This window comes from Grammomys surdaster, unplaced genomic scaffold (genome assembly GCF_004785775.1).
Source record: "Grammomys surdaster isolate TR1022 unplaced genomic scaffold, NIH_TR_1.0 233, whole genome shotgun sequence".
NCBI lineage: Eukaryota > Metazoa > Chordata > Mammalia > Rodentia > Muridae > Grammomys > Grammomys surdaster.
Genome location: NW_021604678.1, coordinates 2836824 through 2859433, shown reverse-complemented (window position 1 = coordinate 2859433; position 22610 = coordinate 2836824). Strand labels below are relative to the sequence as shown.

At 47.4% G+C, this 22610-nt stretch overlaps 1 protein-coding gene across 1 annotated transcript in view; it reads left to right on the top strand.

The window, feature by feature from the left end:
• The first annotated feature begins 4140 nt into the window (after window positions 1-4140).
• Cds1 (CDP-diacylglycerol synthase 1) overlaps window positions 4141-22610 on the top strand; it is a 60431-nt gene continuing 41961 nt past the window's right edge. The window contains exons 1-2 of the mRNA XM_028773682.1: window positions 4141-4310; window positions 20303-20430. Of these exons, the coding sequence (XP_028629515.1) occupies window positions 4194-4310; window positions 20303-20430 (245 nt within the window). The 5' untranslated portion in view covers window positions 4141-4193. The remainder of the gene's footprint in view (window positions 4311-20302; window positions 20431-22610) is intronic.

The following is a 22610-nucleotide window of genomic DNA, read 5'->3' as shown; positions in this document are numbered from 1 at the left end:
GAGAAAGAATTGAGTTGGGGTTTGCTTGCCATTCAATCAATTATCATCATGATGGAAAGTATGGTGGCATGTAGGCAGACATGGTGCTGGAGCAAGTAGCTAAGAGGACTACAGGTGGAACAGCAGGCAGCAGGAAGAGGAGAGAGCCACTGGGCCTGGCATGGGCACTTGAAACCTCAAAGCCCAGTGACGCACTTCTTCCAACCAGAAGACCACACTGCCTAACCCTTTCAAGTAGTGCCCCTCCCCAGTGAGCAAGCATTCAAATTTATGAGCTTATGGGGTCCATTCTTTTTCAAAGGGATCACTGTCAGCCTAGATGAGAAAAGTTCATTAAAACTATATATACATATTTATATACTGACTGCATCATGTTTCTTTTCTTTTTTTGGTGAACAGTTAATCATGATTTCCTGTGTTTTTTTTTAGCCACCTACATTGTTATTTAACCTCCCTCCTGCTGCCCGTGTTCACCTCCTTCTCTTTTAAATCAGAAATACTTATGTCCAACTTCTAGAGAGAGCTGAAAGGGGCAGCGGGGGAAGCTAGGTCGAGCCACAGAAACTATAGGAAGGGTATCCAGGCAACCAGAAGTACTTGGCAAAGCAGAGTTTTTCTTCCCTTGGCAAGCTGGGGATGGTACAGCAGAGAACCTCAGGACCTTTCCTGTGGAAAGAAGTTCAAATTCCTACCTAAGAGAGGGACTTGACTCAGTCAGGAAACCTTGGGAGTCAGGTCTGAAGGAGGAGTAGCAGGTGTCTGCCTCTCCTGCTCCTGTTATTGTGAATGATGGCACTAAGATAGATAGCATATAAATAATAAACTAAAATAGACACCAGATAGATAACAAACTAAGATAGATACCAGATAACAAACTAAGATACCAGATAAATAAAAAAAAACTAAGGTAGATACCATATAACAAACTAAGATACATACCATATAAATAACAAAGGTAGATACCATATAAATAACACACTAAGATATATACCATATAAATTTCAAACTAAGATAGATACCATATAAGTAATAACATCATTTCTTCTTTCCATGCTCCCTAGCAAATCCCTTGCTAAGAGCTAAGAAATCCCAAGCCCACCCTAATGGAAACTCTTCAAACTAGCCAAGAAGTGTGTCTTGGCCCAGTGTCTCCCATGTCCTCAGGGATTCCTGGAGCCCTCTGCCAGGTCAAACTGTAGCAAGACTGACAGGCAAGGCTTGGGAATTATATTTCAGATTTGTGCCATTGACCACGGATGTAATATGTGAAGGAAACTGAAAGATGGTAAGAAAATGGGGGTGGGGGTGGGGAGGGAAGACATGGAGAAAAGTCTGCAAACATAAGGTGCAATGAAGCTGGTGACGGCAAATGCATTTTAAGTAAAATATAAAATCATTACTAGAACTTCTTTCAGTACTTTCTTTCAGTTAAACTTAATCTGTTTTTACAGGTAAAGTGAAAAATGAAGAAAATTGGATGGATACCCATGTGTATTAGCCAGAGTTCTTTTAGAGACACAGCATGAATCTATCTATTATCTATCTACCTATCTATCTGTCTATCCATCCATCTATCTATCATCAATCTATATATCATCTATCTATTTAAATGAGATTTACTAGAGTTGGCTTATAGGTTGCATTCTGAATATTCCAACAATGACTGTCTCCTGATAGAGAGTCCACCCATACAAAAGTCTTTCAGGCCGTAAGGCTGGAAGTCTTAGCTGGTCTCCAGTATACCCAGGAATTCCAAAGAAACAGGTTCTGATACAGTGAAGAAACGAACTTGCCATGGAGGGTAAGAGTAAGCAAGCAAACAGCTCATTTTTTCCATTTTTTTTTGTTTGTTTTGTTTTTTGTTTTTCAAGACAGGTTTTCTCTGTATAGCCCTGGCTGTCCTTGAACTCACTCTGTAGACCAGACTGGCCTCGAACTCAGAAATCCACCTGCCTCTGCCTCTCAAGTGCTGGGATTAAAGGCGTGTTCCACCACTGCCCTGCCCATGTTCTTTACAGAGGCTGCTACTAGAATGTGTGAACCAGATTTCAGGTGGGTCTTCCTACTTCAAATGATCCAATAGAGAAAAAAAATCCCTCACAGGGTTTTAATTAATTCTAGATGTAGTCAAGTTGACAATCAAGAATAGCCATTGTATCATGTAAGTCAAAACAAAACACAAAACATAAATGCCAAATAATTCCCTATCAGGCTATAGATCTCTATCCATTTATTTCTTCATTCACTTCTTCAGCAAACACTGCTGACTGTCTGAGGGATGGGGCTGGCTCTGTGGCAAGTCTATGGTCCCATCGATCATTCAGCAAGAGTCAATAACTATAATGAAGACAGAAATGAATCACCATCTTGAACTACAGGGAGTAGTGAGCTTTAGGAAGGGTGGTAGCATGGTGATGGCTCTGTCCTGTTCCTCCTCCTGGGTGGAGGAACACTACTTCTGTTACTCGCACTGACTTCTCTTGTTCCCCTTTGCCTCTCTCAGCAGGCTTTCCTCCTCTCCCACAGCAAAAGGAGAAGAGAAACTAGAGGTTGTCTGTGGAAGGCAGAGAGAAGCGCTGAGGTACCTCCCTGTGCCCGTGTAGGAAAGGACGAGAGTCTGACACTGTAACAGCTAAAATGGAGGCCAACCTCCTTACTATTCCTTTTACAGATGGGGACATAGGCTTACCCACTTACTAGAGGCCACGGAGATAATTTCCACCACCTCAACTTCCTGGAAGAAAGTTAAAAGAAACTCTGGTCCTCTTTTCTCTGGGTAGAATCAACAGTCAGAGCCAACCCATTCCAGCCTCTGTGGTCCTCTCCGCGGCCATTTTATCTTTCTATCCGGAAGTACTTTTTCTCTGGCCCTCCAAAAAAATGTAGATCAATTGACCTAATTACTTGCAGTCTTCTGTTCCTTATGGAAAAACCACATCATGTCCATCTCATATCTTCCATTAGTTTTAAATGATATTTATCTATTTATATGTGTGGGTGTAGGCGTGGAGATCAGAGGACAGTTTTCTAGAGGCAATTCTCTATGTCCATCATGTATGTAGGACCTGGGGATTGAATTCCGGTCATCAGGCTGGTTGCCAAGTGTCTCTACCTGAGTGTGCTGTTTTTCATTGCATCCTACTCTGACGTTTGTTTTTGCTGGCTAATTATTAGGATTTAAGAACAATATATTATTTATTTTTAGTAATGACCTGATAAATTGCTGATTTATTATAATAAAGGTACTCTGTCTGGTTTGTGTGAATTATGGGTGTGTATCCTTTAAGGACCTTTAAGGACCAGCTCGCGAATATCTGTGAAGAAAACTAAGCACCTGCTAACAAGATTAGACTAGAATTAATGCAGATCAAGTGTCCATCCTGTTCCACCTTTAGCGTCCCAAGGTCCTTGTCTTTAAGAACGGTGCTCAGCAGCTGCTCTCTGTGGACACCACTGTAGAACAGTGTGTGAGATTCCCCAGTACAGAACCTGGGTACGAGATTGAAACTGTTGGCCAACTCATCCCCAGGCACCAAGGAGGTTAAGCACTGGCTGGAACTCAGAGCCAACGGGTCTGTCCTGCCCAGCAAGTTTCTGCTTGGGGACGCCTGCGACGCTCCGCCACGCTGCGGCGTGACAAGCTGGGCCGAGTCCCTTGGAGGAGTCGGTTGAACTCCGCCTGACATCCCTGCGCGCCGAGGAGGATTTCCCGGCAGCGACAAGGCTGGCCCTCGCGTCCTCCAACCCCTGGCTCCTCCCGCGTCCTCAGCCCGGCGCGCACCTTTCCTAGCCCCCACCTGCGCAAGGAGCCGGGGCGGGGACCGAGCGTTGACGTCCTCAGCCGGGGCGGAGCCTCGGGCACCGCAGTGCAGCGCTGAGGGGCGGGCGGGGCGGGGCCAGCGGCGCGTGACTGTGCTGCGGGAGCTCGGCGGCGGGAAGGTGGGGCAGGCGGGCGGGCCTGGGTGGCGCGGTCGCCAGGCGCGAGGGAGGGCCGGGCTGCTCCTCCGCCCCCTGGGGCCAGTGCGTCGAACCGCGCACCTGGCAACGGCGCCGCGTCCCCGCCCGCGCGGGTCCGCACCCCCTGCCGGCGGCCTCGAGCGCTCGCTCGTTGATGCCGTTCTGGGGGTGACCCGGCGCGGCTCCGCGGTGGCGGGGCGCTAGTCGACGCCAGCCCAGCGACGCGGGAGCGGGACATGCTGGAGCTGCGGCACCGCGGGGGCTGCCCCGGCCCCGGGGGAGCGGGGCCGCCGCCACCTCGCGAGGGAGAGGCGGCCGGCGGCGACCACGAAACCGAGAGCACCAGCGACAAAGTGAGTGAGTGCGGCGGGGCCGGGCCGCGTCCCTGGAGCGGGCGTGTCGCGGGGGGTCCTGTGCGTCCCTCGCCCCGGGGCGTGCGCGGCCAGGGCTGCGGCTCCAGAACCGGACTGCACTCTAGCTTCTTTCCCCGATTCCCTTCCTCGCTCTGGGGTCAGGATGGAACCCGTTCCCGCAGGTGCGCTGGCTGTCTAGTGGCTGCCACCTCTCTCGCCTTTCCTCGGTAGGGCGACAAAGTTGGGAGTAAACTTAAGACGGGCACCTTGGGTCCTAGCCTGTCATTGGAGCCTGGCTCAGACAGGCTTCTGGAGCTCTTCCAAGCTGCGCTTTCGTTTCTCGGTTCTTTTTTTTCTGGTTGAGGCTGTCATATATCGGGAACATGTCAGTGCACCGCAAACGAGGCAGTTGTCCGGTGGATTTCTTTTAACCGATCAGGCTAATTCCAGACTTTTAAACTGCCCCCCCCCGCGCGCCCTGTGCTTTAAAACGGATGAACTTTGCTTCATATTTTAAAATAGGCAGATATGCGCGATCACTATTATAGTTGAAAGAGTCAAGAGTTTAGATGTGTTTCCCGATACACCGGTGTCAGTAAGAACTTTGGAGAAAAAAAAATGTCTTATGGTCGCATGAGCTAGGTAGATTGTGAAATTGGGCCAGAGAATAGATTTGCTATACAAGTTTGTTTACAGAATTCGACTTCACTTGAGAAACTCAAAATTTTTCAATCATTCTTGGAATTTCTTTTTTTGTGTTTGTGAAGATAGCATCATCTCAGCACTGGGGGTAGGTGGAGGCGAGGACTGTCAAGTTCATTCTCAGCTTTGTAGTAAGATCAAGGTTGGCCCAGGTCTCAAACAAACAAACAAACAAACAAACAAAAGACAGACTAGCCAAATGGACTTTAGTGGCCCAAGGTCAAGTTCTCTGCCTTTTGCTGTGGAACCTAACTTCTCTATTTTCTGTCTTTTGCTTTGTGCTGTTCTGACGCTCTCTGGCAGTTCGATTGAGGCGAAGTTCCTTCCCAAACTTACACTGATGAGCTTGATGGAGCTTCAGTTAGAAATCTGTGCCACAACAATATGGTTAGCGATAAATAGGTGATTTTAGGACCACAGGTTCTTCCCTATTCTTGATGGATGGAAGGTAAGATGAGAGTCTAGGAAACATACGTGCCAAGGAGTGACAGAATACGCTTGCTTTCCAGCTGTGGGAGGTTGAAAACTGAAAGCCATGGGCTGAGTGTAGCTCCGTGAAAAGTGCCTTGGAAACCAGACCCAAAATAGAATTAATTAGGTTGGGATTTTGTTTTAGCACTGGTATCCTTTAGAATCAAGGAAATACCAGCCTCCTCATGTCGACTTCCTTAACTGGAGGAAGCTAACGAGCTTTTATTAAGACAAAACATGTTCTGGAAACAGGGAAATGACACATAAAGTAGCTTTTGAGTGTATTGTTTTATTTTTAAGCGCCAGAATGTATTTAAAATAGGACCTGCTTCTGTGGTGTCTTGACTCATTAGACTGATCCCTTAGTGACTTGCTTACCCACCCGGTTGGGCTTGGCTTGTTTGTTTATTTATAAATGCTGAGCTGCCGGCTGTCATTGAGTTGTTGATACATATTTCAGTGGATGTGGCTTTTCCAGATGCAGTGTGTGCATCTGCAACTGATTTTGTCAATGTTTCTTAGACGAGGGTGAGCGTGTTCAAATTGTGCTGAAATATCCCTGTGGTTCTAGAGTCCCTTCTCAAGGAGCCCTTGACTTTCAGAGCTTTCAGATGGTGAGCTGCATCCTCCCTGTGCCCCTTCTTATCAGGGTGTGTATTTGAACACACCTTTATTTCCAGGTCAAGGGCTATTTTTAAGTCAGCCGCCTGCTGGAGGCTGGTTAATATTTGGTCCATCGAAACTCTTAAGTGTTGCTATGTTAAAGAGCCAGTTTAAAAACACCTTTAGAAGTTAATGCAGGAAGTGAAGGGGTACCTCACATCCCACTTGCCATTCTGTAACCTTTATAATGTTCTGGTTAGGGTGACACTTCTATTGTTCAGGACCCTGAGACTTCTGCCCAGACAAGACTCTGTATGCTCCAGAGAATTAGCATGTGAAAAAGTGCTTCTTACCTGCAGGGCTTAAAACTGCTGGAGTAGTACTTGACAGAGGACGAGGGCCCACTGCAGCCCAAGACCCACCTGGGAGGCACGTATGGGTTGCATTCAGTAGATAGCCATGAAAGCCTCATTAGCATGGAGGGCCTGAGTGGACGCAGAGACTGTAGGGGAAGCTCTAAGGTGGACATGAGTGTCTAACTCAGAAGTTAAGATGCCTGGGGAGTCAGTCAAGTGGACAGGGGTTAGGGCTGGTTAGGGCAGGGTATTCTAGTCAGAAGGCATGCAGAAGTACTTCCTGACTCAGCATTCTAGAAACAGAACACAGAAATTAGAAATCCCAGACCGTAAACTGCCTGGTTGGGAAGTGAGCCTTGTGGCCTTTGGTGTTCCTCTTTATTCATGGACTCTGGGAAGCTACCTGACGTGGCTTTGTTGTTGTTTTGGTTATTGGTTTTCTTTGAAGTAGCATTTCCGGCGGAGTCCCGCCAACCTGGAACCCACCTTACTCCTGTCTTTGTTTTGGCGTTACATGTGTGTCACCACACCAAGCTCGCCACTGGAAAGTCTGCAGTAGCATTAACCTGTATGTAGCTCAAGAGCAAGTGGCCTGGAAGGTACTGGAAGGGGCAATCCCGCCTGAGAAGGGTATTGTGGCGCCCTCCATGGGAATTGATGAGGCTAGGGGAGATGGGACCAGGGCGCCCATGGTGAAGGAGTGTCCGTGTTTGAAAAGAGCTAGGGATGTAAGGAGTAGCCAAGTTACAGAGGATCCTGGGGGCTGAGAGAGGAGGGGTTGCTTAGAAAGTGTCCTCAGAGGTACTCTAGAGTAACAGTTGAGATGCACACAGAATTCAGCCAAAGAACCTAGCACGAACCAGACTTTCTGTTGTGAAAGGGCGAGGAACACTGGTGGAAGTTGCTGTTGGGAAATGGAAGGGGGTTCTGACAGGAAGACTTCCACTGAAGGCCCAGGCAGCCATGAAGGGGCGGAGGTGCAGAGACAGGGAGAGCCAGAGGTGATAGATGACTCATCATAGGACTGATACACACAAGTACCCATTAGAGACGGAGAGAGCATGCTCAGAGCCTGCATAGCTAAGGCCAGAGGGGTCCCCAGCACTCAGGGGGAAGTGGGCAATGCTCCTATCCCAAGAAACTATCAGCACCTGATACCTACTTGCAAAGGGAAGACCAGTTTTTTCCAAAATAGTGTCATTGGGTATCTCAATCATACCCCAGGGCAGGTGGGGAGGGTGGGGAGTTGGGAGGGTAGAGAGGTGGGGAAGACCTGAGAGGAGTGGGGGAGGGGAAAACATGATCAAAATCTATTATATACATTTATTCTCCATACAAAGAGGAAGAAGGAAGACCTTTCCTTTCTCGGTGGATGGGACGATGTTTGTGGAAAGAAGTCAGGGAGAGAAGAGGTGCTTTAAGAGGCATGGTGGGTAGCCCCGAAGCACTAGGGAAGTTCTAGGGAAGTTCATGGTGAGCACAGGGGAATGATGCATAGGTACCAGGAAAGGAAGGGAGACTGCAGAAGATGTGCAGTCCACGTGTTGGGCCCTCCAGTTTCTCACTCAAACAGGGATGGAGACCAGAGAGTCCTGATGGATCTCAGAAACAAGTGTGCTTAGGCCAGGTACATGGATACTGGTAGTGTCACTTCTAAGGTTCGGGATGTGAAATGACCAGGAGGCAGCTAACAGATCTATCAAACTCTACAGACTGCTGACCACAGACAGTTGTTACATGCCGAATCCACACAGCTCTTAAGTTAGCTGTAGGCCGAGGCTGTTGGTGTTTGTAAGAGGGCTTTAGTTCACTCCATCCTCACAATGTGTGTTCTGAGAAATAGCTGAGGGTTAGAGCAGCAGGTGTCTCACAGTGGGAAAGCAGGCGTGGCAGAGCTGAGAACTGGGGGGAGGCCTTTCATTGCCTCTCAGTGTGAAGGCTTGGTTAGGATGGGAAACTCTCATGGCTAACTGTATGGGATTGTGGGGGCAGCCAGAACAGATTTTGAGGAAGTTGAACATCCTCCAGTTGAAGGAACTCCCCATCAGTGCTTCCTGTGGAGCAGCTGATGTGACATTCCCAAGTTCTTTCTTTGGGCCTTGAAGGAACAGGGCCTTCCTGGGCAAGTGTATTCAGGAATGTAAGCTGTGCCACTAGAGTCACTTCTGAAGTTACAATGTGTAGACAGGTAAACTGTGGGAGGGGAGGGTTGGTCTTTCGAAGGCCTTCCTTCCATATTTGGGATTTCTAAAGAACAGGTTGGTGTTACTGCATGAAGTTTTACGTTTCAGGTCTTGAGTTTAAGCAGTTCATCGTATTATCCTGGGAAATTTTCCATGGAATATTATAAGCTGTCTATAACCAGTTTTCTCTCTCGTCCACTAGAGTAGACTTTCTGATGCAGGTCATCAATAGTGCACGTCCTAAATGGACCAGGGAAAGGTGGGCGTTTTATTTACTTAATTAAAACCTTTTTTTTTTACATTTTTGAGGTCTTCTATTTTTTGACAGCCATCATGCTGTGGATTCACAGGGCATGGCCTTCAGCGCAGACTTCTCTTTATTGGTTCTCACCAAGTTGCTTCTCCAGGAGGTGGAGAGAGTTGGTGCTTCAGTTGAACCTGGTGTCTCTTGGCTTCCTTTTTTCTCCTGGTCGTTCTTCTTCACTACTTAGTGATGCTCTCAGCTTTAGATCGAGATCTTACTATGGTCAGTGATCACTGATGCCCTAGACAAGAATCTCGCTTCACAGTGACGGTGCCAGCACAGGCTGGGTAGTGTAGACTCTTCCTGTTTCATCATGGTGACATCTAGGGGGCGTCCTTGTTAAGTATCACCTAGGTAGGCCCTCATTTTCACAGGGTCACCCTTCTTGTCTCTAGAGGATACATCCCAGGGCTCTCCTTTCTCTCTGTGTTGGTAACTTTGGTGACTTTCTGGAGGACAATCATCCTGGGTAGAAGAGAGTAAGACACTTCAGAGCAGTCCTTCTGAATATCATCTTGTAATCGCATTATAACACTAATATTCAAGTATAGAGTATATTTACTCTTTGTGTTTATGTATTGACATATATCCATTTTTGCAAAATAGAGATTTATATATTCATAAATGACTCAGCTGAAAACATGAGTCGGCTGTGTCTGTGTTCCCATAATGATTCTGTATTTGAAAATACTGTTTAAAAATATTTTACTTCAGTGCAAGGAAACAGCTCTTTCAGGACCTTCACATATTTTCTGAGGCTTGATCTGGTTTTGTCTTGGGAAAATGATTGTTCGGTACCTCTGTAAGCACGGCTCCGCTCAGATGCTGCCCTACAAGGCTTACATGTACAGGGAACAAGGGTTGCTTGTTGTAAAATCCCTGGTACGAAGTTGCTGGGAGTCTCCCCTTTGTGAGGCAGGCACCTTTAAATGCAACTTCCTTAATACACAGAAATGCCTTTGATGACAGGACAGCTTTCCAGAGCCACCACTGTGCCCTGCATTCTCAGAGTAACCAGCTTAAGGACTTCTGTTACCTTACTGTCATATCCTGGGTTCCTATAGACAACTCCGCATGGTGTGTCCTAGGCTCCAAGAGGACCAGGGATTTGGGCCGTTCCTGAGGGCTGTTGCCATTAGTGGGCTTCGTAATTTTTTTTTAACCACAGAGGGATCAAAGTTATTGTTCTAGTAATTGTTATGTCTGCCTAAGAGTGTGTCAGAACAAGATTTTAAACTGTTTTAAACATAACGTTGACACACACATTCCAGAGTGGAAGAGTCCAATGCTCTGTGAGGATCTGGCTTATCTTAAATGTTTGTGAACCTGATGGTTGCTTCTTGACTGTGGCCACTTTGTGACCCACCTGGCCCAGGGAGCACCAAACCCTCATTAAGATGAGGATTCTCTGCTGTGCTATCCTCCTGTCCCAAGTAGGTCATTTCAGATACATAGTGGTGCTATAGAGGAGCAAACATTTATTAAGGCTCGTCCTGGACTTGACATTTCACCTCAAGATGTAGAAATCCAGATGGGGAAAAAGATTAGACCTCAGGCTCAGGCCACTGGACCCCACATGCACCTCACCCGCCATGAACCTCAGGCTCTTTCCTGTTGTGGTTTTTATTTTCTTTTACCTCCTTACTGTCAGGTGGAGCCTGTTAGCAGCTGTATGGGATAGTGTACATGGAGAGTCCAGGGCATGTGGGGTCAGGTGCATGTGGGGTCAGGTTCATGGGAGGTGAGGTACATGTGGGGTCAGGTCTATGTGGGGTCAGGCTCATGTGGGGTCAGGTGCATGTGGGGTCAGGTGCATGTGGGGTCCAGTGCATGTGGGGTCAGGTGCATGTGGGGTCCGGTACATGTGCTGCCCCCTGGATTCTGCCTGTAGCACTCCTGTTTGCAGGGCTGATATGTACCACTTTCAGTAAATTCAGGATTGAAGCCTTGCAGCTACTCTTCTGGGTGACCTTTTACTCTTTCTCCTGATGGAGTTAACATATGTTTGCATCCCTAAACAGTGTGTTGTTTAGTATTAAATATCATCAATAATCAGCCTTTATTTTTAAATAATAAGAGCTTGTTTGCTGAGTTTACTTTGCCCGATCATGTGGGTGTGCAAGTTATGGGCAAACGGCTGGAACAGGAGCTGCAGACACACTGACGCTCACTGCAGCAGAGCTCGCTCCTGCCCTTCTCTTTTGCTTTCTTTTTGACACAGACATGTAGTCCAGGCTGGCTTTGAACTTGCTGTGTAACAAGAATGACCCTGAGCTCTGATCCTCCTGCCTTTGCCTCCTGAATGCTGGGATTAATGTCTGTCTAAGCATGCATCTCTTAAGGAGGTTTTCCTACATAGCTACAACACCATTACACGTTTAACAATGATCAAGTCTTATATAGCAGGTCACAGTGTCACACACTCATACTTCAGCTAGTTGGGAGGTTCAAATGAGAGGGTCACTACGCCCAGGGGTACAGGACTAGTCTGGTCAGCCCAGGGGTGCAGGACTGGTCTGATCAATGTAGACCCATCTTTAAAAACCACCTAATCCCTAGTCTAATTTCCTTACTGTCCTCAATGCTTCTTCCGGAACTCCCCTCCCCACCCTGCACCCCAAAGTCAGGATCCTATCGGGTTCTCACCATGCAGAAAGTACTGGGAGTAGGAAAAGTTATTCTCAGTTGATCTGCTGGTTTTTATTTTCTGATGGATTAAGTGCTGAGAAAGCAGTGGCATCTCTAACAAGGCTGTCATAAGATCTCAGAGCAAGCATAATTGTAATTAGTGACTGAATGAAGCCCATCAGAGTTTCTCTGTCATCCTGTTCCTTTAGCCCTTTGGGGATCTTTAATTTGGATTTAAGACATACACAAATGACACTATTAGGCACAGCATAGTTTTAAGAATGATGTGTCTCCAGGGGAAGGTTACAAGGTGCCCAAACTGCAGGGACATCTTAGAACAGACCCCTGAGAGAAGGTAGGATTTGAATACTGCCTGTGGCATTTTCAATGGCAGAATATGGCAAGAACAGTGGTGTGGCCACCCAGAAGGCTAGTTGTCACAGAGGTGACTGTCAACCAGCCCCTCAACATACCCCAAGTCCTCAGGTACAAGCAGAGCCATGGGTGGGTGTAGCTCTGCCAGGTGAAGAGGCCCAAGAATGGACTCATATAAACTCTGGCACAGAGGTAGGGTGCTGGAGGGATTCACTGGCGTAGACTGGCTATGGCTGCTTTCTGGAATCTCATTTCTGATAACTTCTGTATCCTGTCACCTCCAACAGTGGCTTACAACAACAGAGACTTACTGTCTTAGAGTTTTGTAATCAGCTGTCTGAATGAGCCTCAGGGGTTGAACTCGGTATCAGCAGGACTGTTTCTTCTAGAGGCTTTTAAAGGGAAACCCTGTTTCCTTGCCCTTCCTTGCTCCCCAGTCTTTCTGCATCGGATGGCTTGTGGCCCCTCCCACCTCTCTCAGAACCAGTTATACTCACTGCTGCCACTCTCCTGTCTCCTCAGACACACTTCCTTCTCTTCCTTGTAACCGTCAGGACAGCTTCTCCATCTCAGGGCTGGTCACTTGGCAGCTGCCATCTCTGTATCTCCCTTGCGTTGTCACATGATGTTTCAGGGGTTCAGGACACAGACCCCGTGTGTGACTGGAAACCATGCTGAGCACCGTGGGGTATTGACAGACCATATCCTTCCTCCCTGGCTCCTACCCTTGTCCTGATGTTCCCAGTGTTCACTGTGGAGAAGAGTCTCAGCCCTCTGTGGGCCTCTCCTCTCAGTCTCCAGCGATACTCACTAAATTCAGCACAAAGTGCTATTGTTGGTTTCAGTTGCTATAACAAACTGTCACAGAACTGGTCATCTTAAGTAACAGGGATTTATCTCTTACAGTTCTGGAGGGTTCTGGCTGCTTGCTCCCTGGTGAGGGTGTCATTTTCATACTCACAGAAGGCACTGCTGCCTCTAAGTGTAGAGAGAAGACATCTGTTCTGTCCCGTGCGAGCACTAGTTCTGCACCTGTGTGGTGTCCATCTCAGTACTGTCACATTGAGCAGCAACAGGGGACAGCCTAGGGGGAGGGGGAGGCAATCCTTAGCAGGCACAGTTTGATGAGTTTTGACATTTTTTCCTATGTAACCACGAATAAAATAAGGAGCATTGTCTTCTACTGGAAGGTTTCCCCTGTTTGCTATTCTTTCTCCGTCCCTCCTTGCCCACTGGTATGTTTTCTAGTACTGTAAGTTAGATTTACACTTCCTGGGATTTTACACAAGTTCAGTGCCAGGCAGGCATGTACTCATATGCATAGTATATATAAGTGGAGTGCTATGTAGGTATGTACTTATATGCATATTATATGTAAGTGGAGTTTGATAGAGGTTTGTATTCACACTTTTATATGTAAGTGAATACAAGCATGCACTCGTGCATATTATATGAAAGTGGAGTGCTATGCAGGCATATATTCATATGCATATCATACGTCAGTGCATACAGGCATGGACTTATGTAAATTATATGGAAGTGCAGTGTTGTACAGCTTGTACTCATATGCATATCATATGTAAATGCACGTAGGCATGTACTCATATGCATATCATATGTAAGTGCAGACAAGCATGTACTCATACACATATTATATGTAAGTGGAGTGTTATCAGGCATGTATTCATATGCATATTGTATGTAAATGGAGTGCTATGTGCAATGCAGGCATGGACTCATGGTTTTTTTTTTTTTGGCTTTTCAAGACAGGGTTTCTCTGTATAGACCAGGCTGGCCTCAAACTCAGAAATCCACCTGCCTCTGCCTCCCAAGTGCTGGAATTAAAGGCGTGCACTACCACTGCCTGGGTCATATGCATACTATATATACATTTTGTGTGGCCCTTTTTCCTTTTCCAAGTGTTTTAGACAGGAACTTATGTCACTCAGGCTGGCCTCCAGTTGGCTTTGTGGTTAGGATGATCTTGAACTCATGCTCCTCCTAGGACTAGAGGCATGCCGTCACCCCTGGCTTCCAGGCCTTTCTATTCAATATAGTTATTTTAAAGACACATCTATACATTCTAGGTAGCAGTAGTGTACAGAGGGAGAGAGAGCGAGTAAGCAGGAGTGAGTGTGGGTGTGTGTCACAGCATGGAGTAATCCGATCTGCCTGCTTCCACATTGGGCTTTTGGTTTTCTCTTGTTTGATGGTACTCAGATGCAGCTACCATGAATCTACATGTACAGCCACTACAATAGGATACATGCTTTCATCTTTCCCGGTGAAATGCCAAGACTGAGATGGCCAGAACATCTGGAGATTATACATTTTAATTTCCCAGGTAACTGGCAAGCTGTATTTGGAAGAGATTACCCTTTTTGACACTCCCACCATACAGGGATAAAACATCACAGTTTCCAACGCCTGGTGTTGTGTATGTGTATATACATATGTGTGTGTGCACATGTCTGTGTATGTCTGAGTCTCTCTGTTGCTCAGGCTGGCCTCAGACTCACTGTTCTCCCCCACAGCCTGCTGGCACTTGCCCACCGTGCCCCACGTCGGCCGGCATCACTTGCAGGCTTCTGTGCCCCACGCTGGCCAGAGGCACTTGCAGGCTTCCGTGCCCCATGTCGGCTGGTGTCACTTGCAGGCTTCCGTGCCCCACGCTGGCCGGCAGCACTTGCAGGCTGGGTCTTTGTCTCTCTAATGAGTTATAATGCGGGGTGTGTTGTGCTTATTTGCCATCTGTGTTTGGTTGTTGGTGCAGAGTGTCAGCAAAAATATTTGCTCATGGCTTGTAATTGTTGACTGTGTTCCAGTGAACTTTGAGAGGTTTTTTATGTATTCTAGCAGTCAGGCTGTCACCAGCTGTGTGATTGACAGAGGCCTTCTCCTATTGTAGCTGTCAGATTGTCACCAGCTGTGTGATTGCCTTCTCCCAGTCTTTGGTGTGGTTTTTCATTGTTTTAGCATCTTTCAAAAATGATAGTTTGTTTTCTTCTTTCTTTTATGGGGCATGCTTTTGTTATCATAGTTAAGGAAAGTCTTTGGGACCTAATCCAAGATTAGAGATTTTACGGATTTTTTGTTTTGCAGTTATTTCAGCCCTTCCTGTTGCATTCCCATTAGGACGTTGAGGAGACTTAGTTGAGTACATATGCGTGGAGTGACTGCTGGACTCTGTTCTGTGAGATCCGCTTGTTTTGCAGCCATGTGGTCCTGATGAGCACTTTTGTGAGCGCCCCTGTACACGAGCAGTGCGCATCCCTTAGCTGTGCTCTCTCAGTCTCCTCGGCTCGTCCGTCCTCTGCAGCTTCACGCATATTTAAAGTTAGACTGAACCTCTGTGTTTGAGGCATGCCTGCCCATCAGGCTGCTCTCAGGCTTGCTTAGTGTGCAGATGGGTTTGAGAGCATATCCAGGGCTAGGTAAACCTGGGTGCTTTGCTTAGCTTCTCAGCCTGCATCTTCTCTCGTATGAGATGGAAGTGACTATTTCCTTTGGTACAAGGACGTGAATCTGTGAAGTGTGTTGCTCCAGCCCTCCAGAATCAGTCTCACTGAAGGAGCCAGATTTCCTGGTGACCAGGAACGTCTGCTGCAGCTTTCAGACATCATTCATTAGCAGACTGTTTCTCTCTCTCTCTCTCTCTCTCTCTCTCTCTCTCTCTCCTTCCTTCTCTCTCTCTCTCTCTCTCTCTCTCTCTCTCTCTCTCTTTCTTTCTTTCTTCTTTCCTTTCTCTCTTTTAATTATTTTATTTTATTTTTGTGGCATGGGGAGACCAGGTCTCTCTCTACCTAGTCTCTCTCTATCTACCTAGTCCTGGTTGTCCTGGAACTCACCATGTAGATCAGACTCAGAGCTGAGTCTGCCTCTGCCTCCCAAGTGCTAGGATTAAAGGCATGTGCCACTACGCCTGTCTAGAAGACATTTTTTATTTGAACTTTACAATTGAATAAGAATAGGTCCCAAGCAGGGTGGCTCACCTGAGATCACCTACAGCGAGTGCAGGTGAGATCATATTTTAGCGTAAAATTGTAGCTGAGCCGGCAGGCTTGCTTTGTCCAGCATGTGCTTGCCCAGGGTCAGTTCCTTGGAGTCAGGAGTGATGTCTGTGCTCAGCATTTTCTCTCCACAAAGGATGCGGACTAGTGACAAATACAGACTGGCAAACACACTCACCGATAGAGAGAATTCTGGAAACATAGCTGAAGCATGGCTAACCTGGAGCCCAGAATCAGAGAAGAAGGTTCCAAAGAAGCGTCCCTGAAGGTGATGGCAGACTGTGGCCCTGCAGGAGCCAGGTTCGAGAAATAGAGCAGGAAGGTTAGAAACAGGAGAACTGGCAAGAGAGGGGGGTGTAACTTTACACTTCACACAAAGAATAAGCATCCACATGCAGGAAAGAGGGGACACTTTGTGAAAAGTGAGGTGTCAAGCTGGAGACCTACCATATCAGGGTCCCTGTGTGGACACAGCCTAAACCACACAGTGATCTGCCTTCATCCTGGTGTGTGCTGGCAGGGGAATAGCAATATCAGATTTGTGGCTCTGTAAAGTTGTCTTGTCTTGGCTGCAGTGTGCATAGCAGGCTCTCGTGGGCAGACAGGAGGCTGAGGCACAGGGGAGAGGCTGATGCCAGAAGGGCTGATGATGGAAGGGAAGGCGGGTTTCATGTAGGCTCAAGGAAGAGCCAATAAGATGGGTGCCCAGTTTTTTAATGTAGTTTACCTTTGTTACTTGTGTGTGCATGCACATGTGTGTGCACATGCCATAACACATGTGGTGGGGTCAGGAGGCAGTTCCCCACTTTCCACTGTTGGTTCTGGCCACTGAACTCATCAGGTTTGCTCGGCAGGCAGGTGCCTTCACCCACTGAGCCATCTTGCTTTGCAGATGCTGAGCTCTGACTGGAGACTGGACTAATCAGCTCGCTGGTATGGCTGTGGCTCTCCAAACACGACACAGGGAAGGAGGCAGCAGGTTTGGTGTGGAAGAGGCAGTCTGTCGTTTCTGTTTCAAACCTTGTGCTATTCATGGAAACCTGGACTAGACAGATTGGGAGCTAAAGGTACAGGTCCCTGGTGTGGAGACACGAAGAGGAAGCCATGCAGGCTTTGGAGCCACGGGCCCAAGACACAAAGATGTTTAAGAACCTTTTCCAGACTACAGGCTTTGCAAAAAGCAGCTGCCATTTTGCTTTTCAAAGTCCTTTGAACTGACTCAGCATGCCGGGTGGGGTGGCTGCTTGGTCATTTGAAGTGTTCCTTCATCTGTCCCCTGATGTCCTTTCAAGTCCACAGCCTTTCTAACAGAGGGTCCATACCAGGAATTCAGTTCCGATGTTTGACTAATGATGGGGTAACATGCTGTGTTTGGGGATTGCCTTTTCTTCTTTAGTTATGGTGAGATTAAATCTTAAATTTTAGATCGTGCTTCTCTAAAGGATGTAAGGTAAAACTCAGAACTCAAGGAGTGTAACTAAGAGAAGGCAGCGTAGAGGGCAGGGAAGGGCTCCGGTTTCATTTCAATTGCTGTGAAAAGAAAAATCTAGAACAAGAGAAAGAGTTTATTTTAGGTTGGACTTTTCAGTTCATCAGTGGCGGGCAAGTCACCAAGGCAGGAGTCCTAGACAGCTAGCAACAGTACACCATACCACCCCACACCACCCCACACCCCACACCACCCCACACCACCCCACTCCACCCCACCCCATCCCACCCCACACCACCCCACACCCCCCCACACCCCCACCCCACCCCACACCTCATACCACCCCATCCCACACCCCACACCCCATCCCACCCCACCTCCCACCCCCCATACCATCCCACCCCACACCCCACACCATCCCACCCCACCACATACCCCACCCCACACTATACCCCACACCACACCACCTCACACACCACACCACCACCACACCCCACACCCTACCCCACACATGACACCACCCGACCCCACACACATAGTTAAGAACAGGGAAAACAAACGTGCCTGTGCTGTGTTGCCTGCCTGCTTGCTAGCCAGTTTGCTTTACTGTGAGAGACCATTCAGGGCTCTCTTAGTTACTGTGATTAAACCATGCCCAAGGCAGCTAATACAAGGAAACATTTCATTGAGGGCTTGGTTTCAGTTTCAGAGGTTAGTTCACGAACATCATGGTTGGGAGCATGGCAGCAGGCCAGTATGGCACTGGAGCAGTAGCTGAAAATGTTACATCCTGGTCCTCAGGCAGCTCGCCAAGAGAGACTGAGCCTGGTACGGGGTTTTGAAACTTCAGAGCTCACCTCCAGTGGCATACCTCTTCCAAGAAGGCCACACCTCTTAATCCTTCCTGAACAGTCCCACCAACTGGGGACCAAACCTGTAAACATTCTCATTTAGACCATCACAAGGATCTACCCCAGGGAGTGCTGCTGCCTCAACAGCAGTTGGGACAGGCCCCCACAGACAGACCCATAGGTAAGTCTGGTCTAGGTAACACCTCATTTAAATCCTTCCCAGGTTATTCCGAGTTGGGTCAAGTCGACAGATCTAGCCAGCACAGGAGCTGAGGCCTGAGCAGAACTTTGTCACTGCTGACTATACTTGTATGGGCTTTGCAAAAATGTTGCTGATTTGAAGAGAATGACTTGAATCCCAGTCCAGTGGTTTTATTTCCAAGTGGAAACTCAAGCCTACATTCCCTTAGGGTTGTGGGATTGGCCTTGTGCCAAACTGATCCTTTGAGTCCAGGTGGGACGGGTCCTGACAGGCCCCCGATTCCCAGCCTCGTGTTCTTTCGTGTCCTTGCGATTCCTTGGAGAGACACTCCTCTGTCACCATCCGAATTTCTACCCATCTACCTCTCTGGATCACTGAAGCTAGAAAGAATGGCAAGAAAAGGCATCACTTTGTTTCCTGGCTGAGGAGTCATGTGACCCTGCTCACTGGCCACTGGTGCTGAGATACTCTTGGGGTTGACGTCGGGCTGCTTGTTACCAGTCAGCATTTCTCTGTTTAAGTTGTTTTACGATCATGTCTGTCTCATTTGTCGTTTTTTGGCATAGCAACATGTTGAATTATATAATTGCTTATAAGAATTGCATTTGGTAGACTAACGTTTGACTTTTTGCTTTATGAAGTCTGAAAATATGGCCTCATTGCTAACATTTCATTTAGAAGGCCGCCTGCAGCATCGGCAGACTTAATCCTAGTAGCTTAATCCTACGTGCTTGAATTTGCCATGGTCTCGGCCTTATATTAAGTGCTTCCTCTTGGGGTATAGATTTATTTGCCCAAACTTTGGAGTTGATGAAGGCTGAGTTTGGGTTGAGAGTCCTAGCCTGACCTCTGCTCAGGACCTCTGTCCTTGTCTGTTGGAAATCTGCTGTCCCCAGTTACTGGTCCCTCTAACTCTCACCCCGTGATCACTTTCCTTACTGAAGTTGTTGGTTGCAGGAGCCTAGGTGTCGAAGAGGAAGGGGCAGTAATGAGGGAAGGCAGTGGAAGTCAAAACCAGTGTCAAAATGGAACAGCGAATTCCATGTCTGATTTTACAGATACTGTGGCTACCCTATCCTGAAAGTTCACAGATGGCCTTTGTCCCAGAGATCCTGAGCTCCCCTGGCCTACAACATAAACATGACGCTTTGCATGTGTGGACTCTATAAAGTTAGCTTAGATATTAAATACCTTAAATCTGACAGCTAAAATAGCACTTTTGACCATTGTTCACCAGTTGGAAAAATATAGTATCCATTTGACCTATTTTACTGAGGTCTAATAAAAATGAATGGATGGTATAGTCCATATTGCTACACCCAGCACAGAGTCCTCAGACTCCTGATGCTGGCATGTTAGTCAAATAAGGACAGACTGAATGGCTGATTAGAAGCTACAGAAACAACGATGTCCTCCCAGTTGAGAAGCAAACAGTGACTATTTAGTTCTGTCAGTAAACATCTGGCTTAAGAAGCGGTCTGAGCCGTTCCTATGTCTTTTGTTTAAAGTAATCCTTTATTTTGGAATTTTACCAAAGGTAATAAAGCTTGCTTAGCAGGAAAGTATGGCAGTGCTTAGGCATTCGATTTAGGCCGATGGTGTCATCTCTGTCTTAGATTATGTAACCACACTTTGGCACACTGAGCAGTAAGAGAGCACACCGGCAAGCATGTGCTGTTTAAAAGAATACTTTGCCTCAGGAATGGCAATACACACCTAAAACCCAGCACTTGACAAGCCAAGGCAGGAGGACCAGAGTTTAAGGACCACAGGGGCTACCCAGTGAGTTCCAGGTCATCTCAGGGCTGTTCTGAGGTTATGTCTCAAAATAAAAGTATGTGTTAATACTTTGCAAATAGTTCTCCTTTTTAATTTTAGGAAACAGATATTGATGACAGGTATGGAGATCTCGATGCCAGAGGAGATTCTGACGTTCCTGAGGTCCCACCATCTTCAGACAGGACCCCTGAGATTCTCAAGAAAGCCCTGTCCGGACTGTCTTCAAGGTAGGATGGGTGAGGACAAGTCCATGTCGCTACCCAGCTCAGGAACAGGCTTTGAGGTCATCCTGGTCCGTCCATGCGCTATGTTTGGATTTTTGTGCATTTGGGGCCTATGGGAAGAGAAGGCTGTAATGAGGGATAATCTGAAGTGCTTCATTAGTGCCTGATAAGTCAGCTGGTGAAAGTCACAGCAATAGCCCAGGCTCCTAGATGTGCTGGTATCCAATGCCTCCTAATGAAAAAGGTTGTGTGTTCCCCAAATGCCAGGGGAAAAGCAGTAGTTTCTAACCTTTTCTTTGATGGTGGTTAGTGTGGTTTGGGTGTGTGTGTCTGTGTGTGCGTCTCAGGGGATAGGTGGGATATACATGCTGTGTGCATATGGTGTATATGCATTCTCTGTGGGAGTGTTCATGTGTGTGCCCAGGCCAGAGGTTGACATCAGGTGTCTTCCTTGATCTGCTCTCCAGTTATTTGTTTTGAGACAGGATCTCTCACAGAACCTGTAGCTCACTGATTTGGCTGGGATGCTCCCACCCCACCCCACTGGTGCCCCCTGCTCAGCAGTATGCCCCTGGGCTGAGCTTTAACATGGTTGCTGGGGATTCAGATTTAGGTGTTCCTACTTGCTCAGCAGGGGTATTGTTGCCTGAGCCATTTCTCAGCCTCCAGAATATCTTTCTTTAACTGAGTCTAAAATTACTGTCTGAAACACAACATTTCACCATTTTCTACTTGTGCTATTTTAAAGTGTTTATGAGCATGGGATTTCAGCTAATTCTATCTTACCCTGCACTGTATGCTTGGGTGACTTGAGTCACAAAACTAACAGAAGTGATGAAAATGTTAAGTTCCATCCAGATTACTATGTGAAACGTTACGCGTTGACAGTGTCTTTTTACGACACCACACAGAACGAGATGCCGTTTATGTCACATCCTGAGAGGCACAGATACAAAAGTGCTCTGAAGGATTCTGTGCTGTATATGTGTGCCCTATCCTCTGACTGCTTTCTGCTTGATGCTTCAGGACTGAACAAGAAGTGGTGGCTCTTATTCCTAGAGTTCGAACACATCTGGTGTAGTCATACAGTAAAGGTAACCTGGGTGTTCCCACTTGCACTTGGCGACAGCCGTTCTGAAGATATAAAGGAAGACTCAAACTCAGCTCAGTTTGTCCTACCTGACCCTCACACAGATCACGCCCATGATCCCTCAGTGTGTGTGTGTGTGTGTGTGTGTGTGTGTGTGTGTGTGTTTGTAGCGGGGGGCTTCTCCTCACCAGTAAGTGAGCAGATCTTAGAGAGCACTCACTGGTGTCCGCGTTGACACCGTGTGCCTGGAGACAGCAGATGGCAATGGGCTGAGTCACAGGGCTGTTCCCACTCCAGACACGAGTCTCAAGTCTGACCAGACACAGTATGGTGCCCATTGACCTCCTGTTAGACTTAGTTAAGAGCAGTCCGCAGGCTTGCAATGCTCACATTGCTAGCTGATTGTGAACACTCTTAGTGGACTGTTGACAAAGCAGTCAAAGAGGTGCAGGGATGAGAGCTGCATGTCCCTCACTGGATTCTGCAACTCCCTGTGGAGTTGGAGTCACTTTCCTCCTGGGAGGTAGACGAATTCCTTTTCACTTTTCTAGACTGCGGTCCTCAGTTGCCAGAATTCCTTGTTCCTCATTCTTTGGGGTTTCGGGAGACTGCCTGACAGAACTGTGAGTGTATAAAGAAGGTCTGAGCTAAGGGTGAACTACTGAACCAGGAGACCCAACACAGCCTGGAATCTTCCTATCCTGCGGACAGTGTTCCTTCCTCCTGGGATGGGATAGGACTTTGCTCATATGGGGGTCTTCTGGTCCCCTTACAGCCAAGGTGGAGTAGAGTGTTGCTTTACAGTCACCTCTGGAGGAAAATCAGAGTAGACTTGTTTTAGTTTCCTTGAGCTACCTAAGAGAAAAACCATCCTCATTTCTGTGGCCAAAAACAGAGGGATGGAAGGGAGTGGGTGAAGGCCAGCGAGGAGGAGTTTGCCTTTTGAAGTCTGTGTCTGAGGCCTCACCTGGCCCAGTGTTAATGTGGTCCTTGAGTAAATAAAGACCATGGGAGGTTGTGTGTCTGGAATTGTGTTTGAACATGGAAAAAAAATCTGTCACAGTCTCATAACCGTATTAGAATAAATCATTTC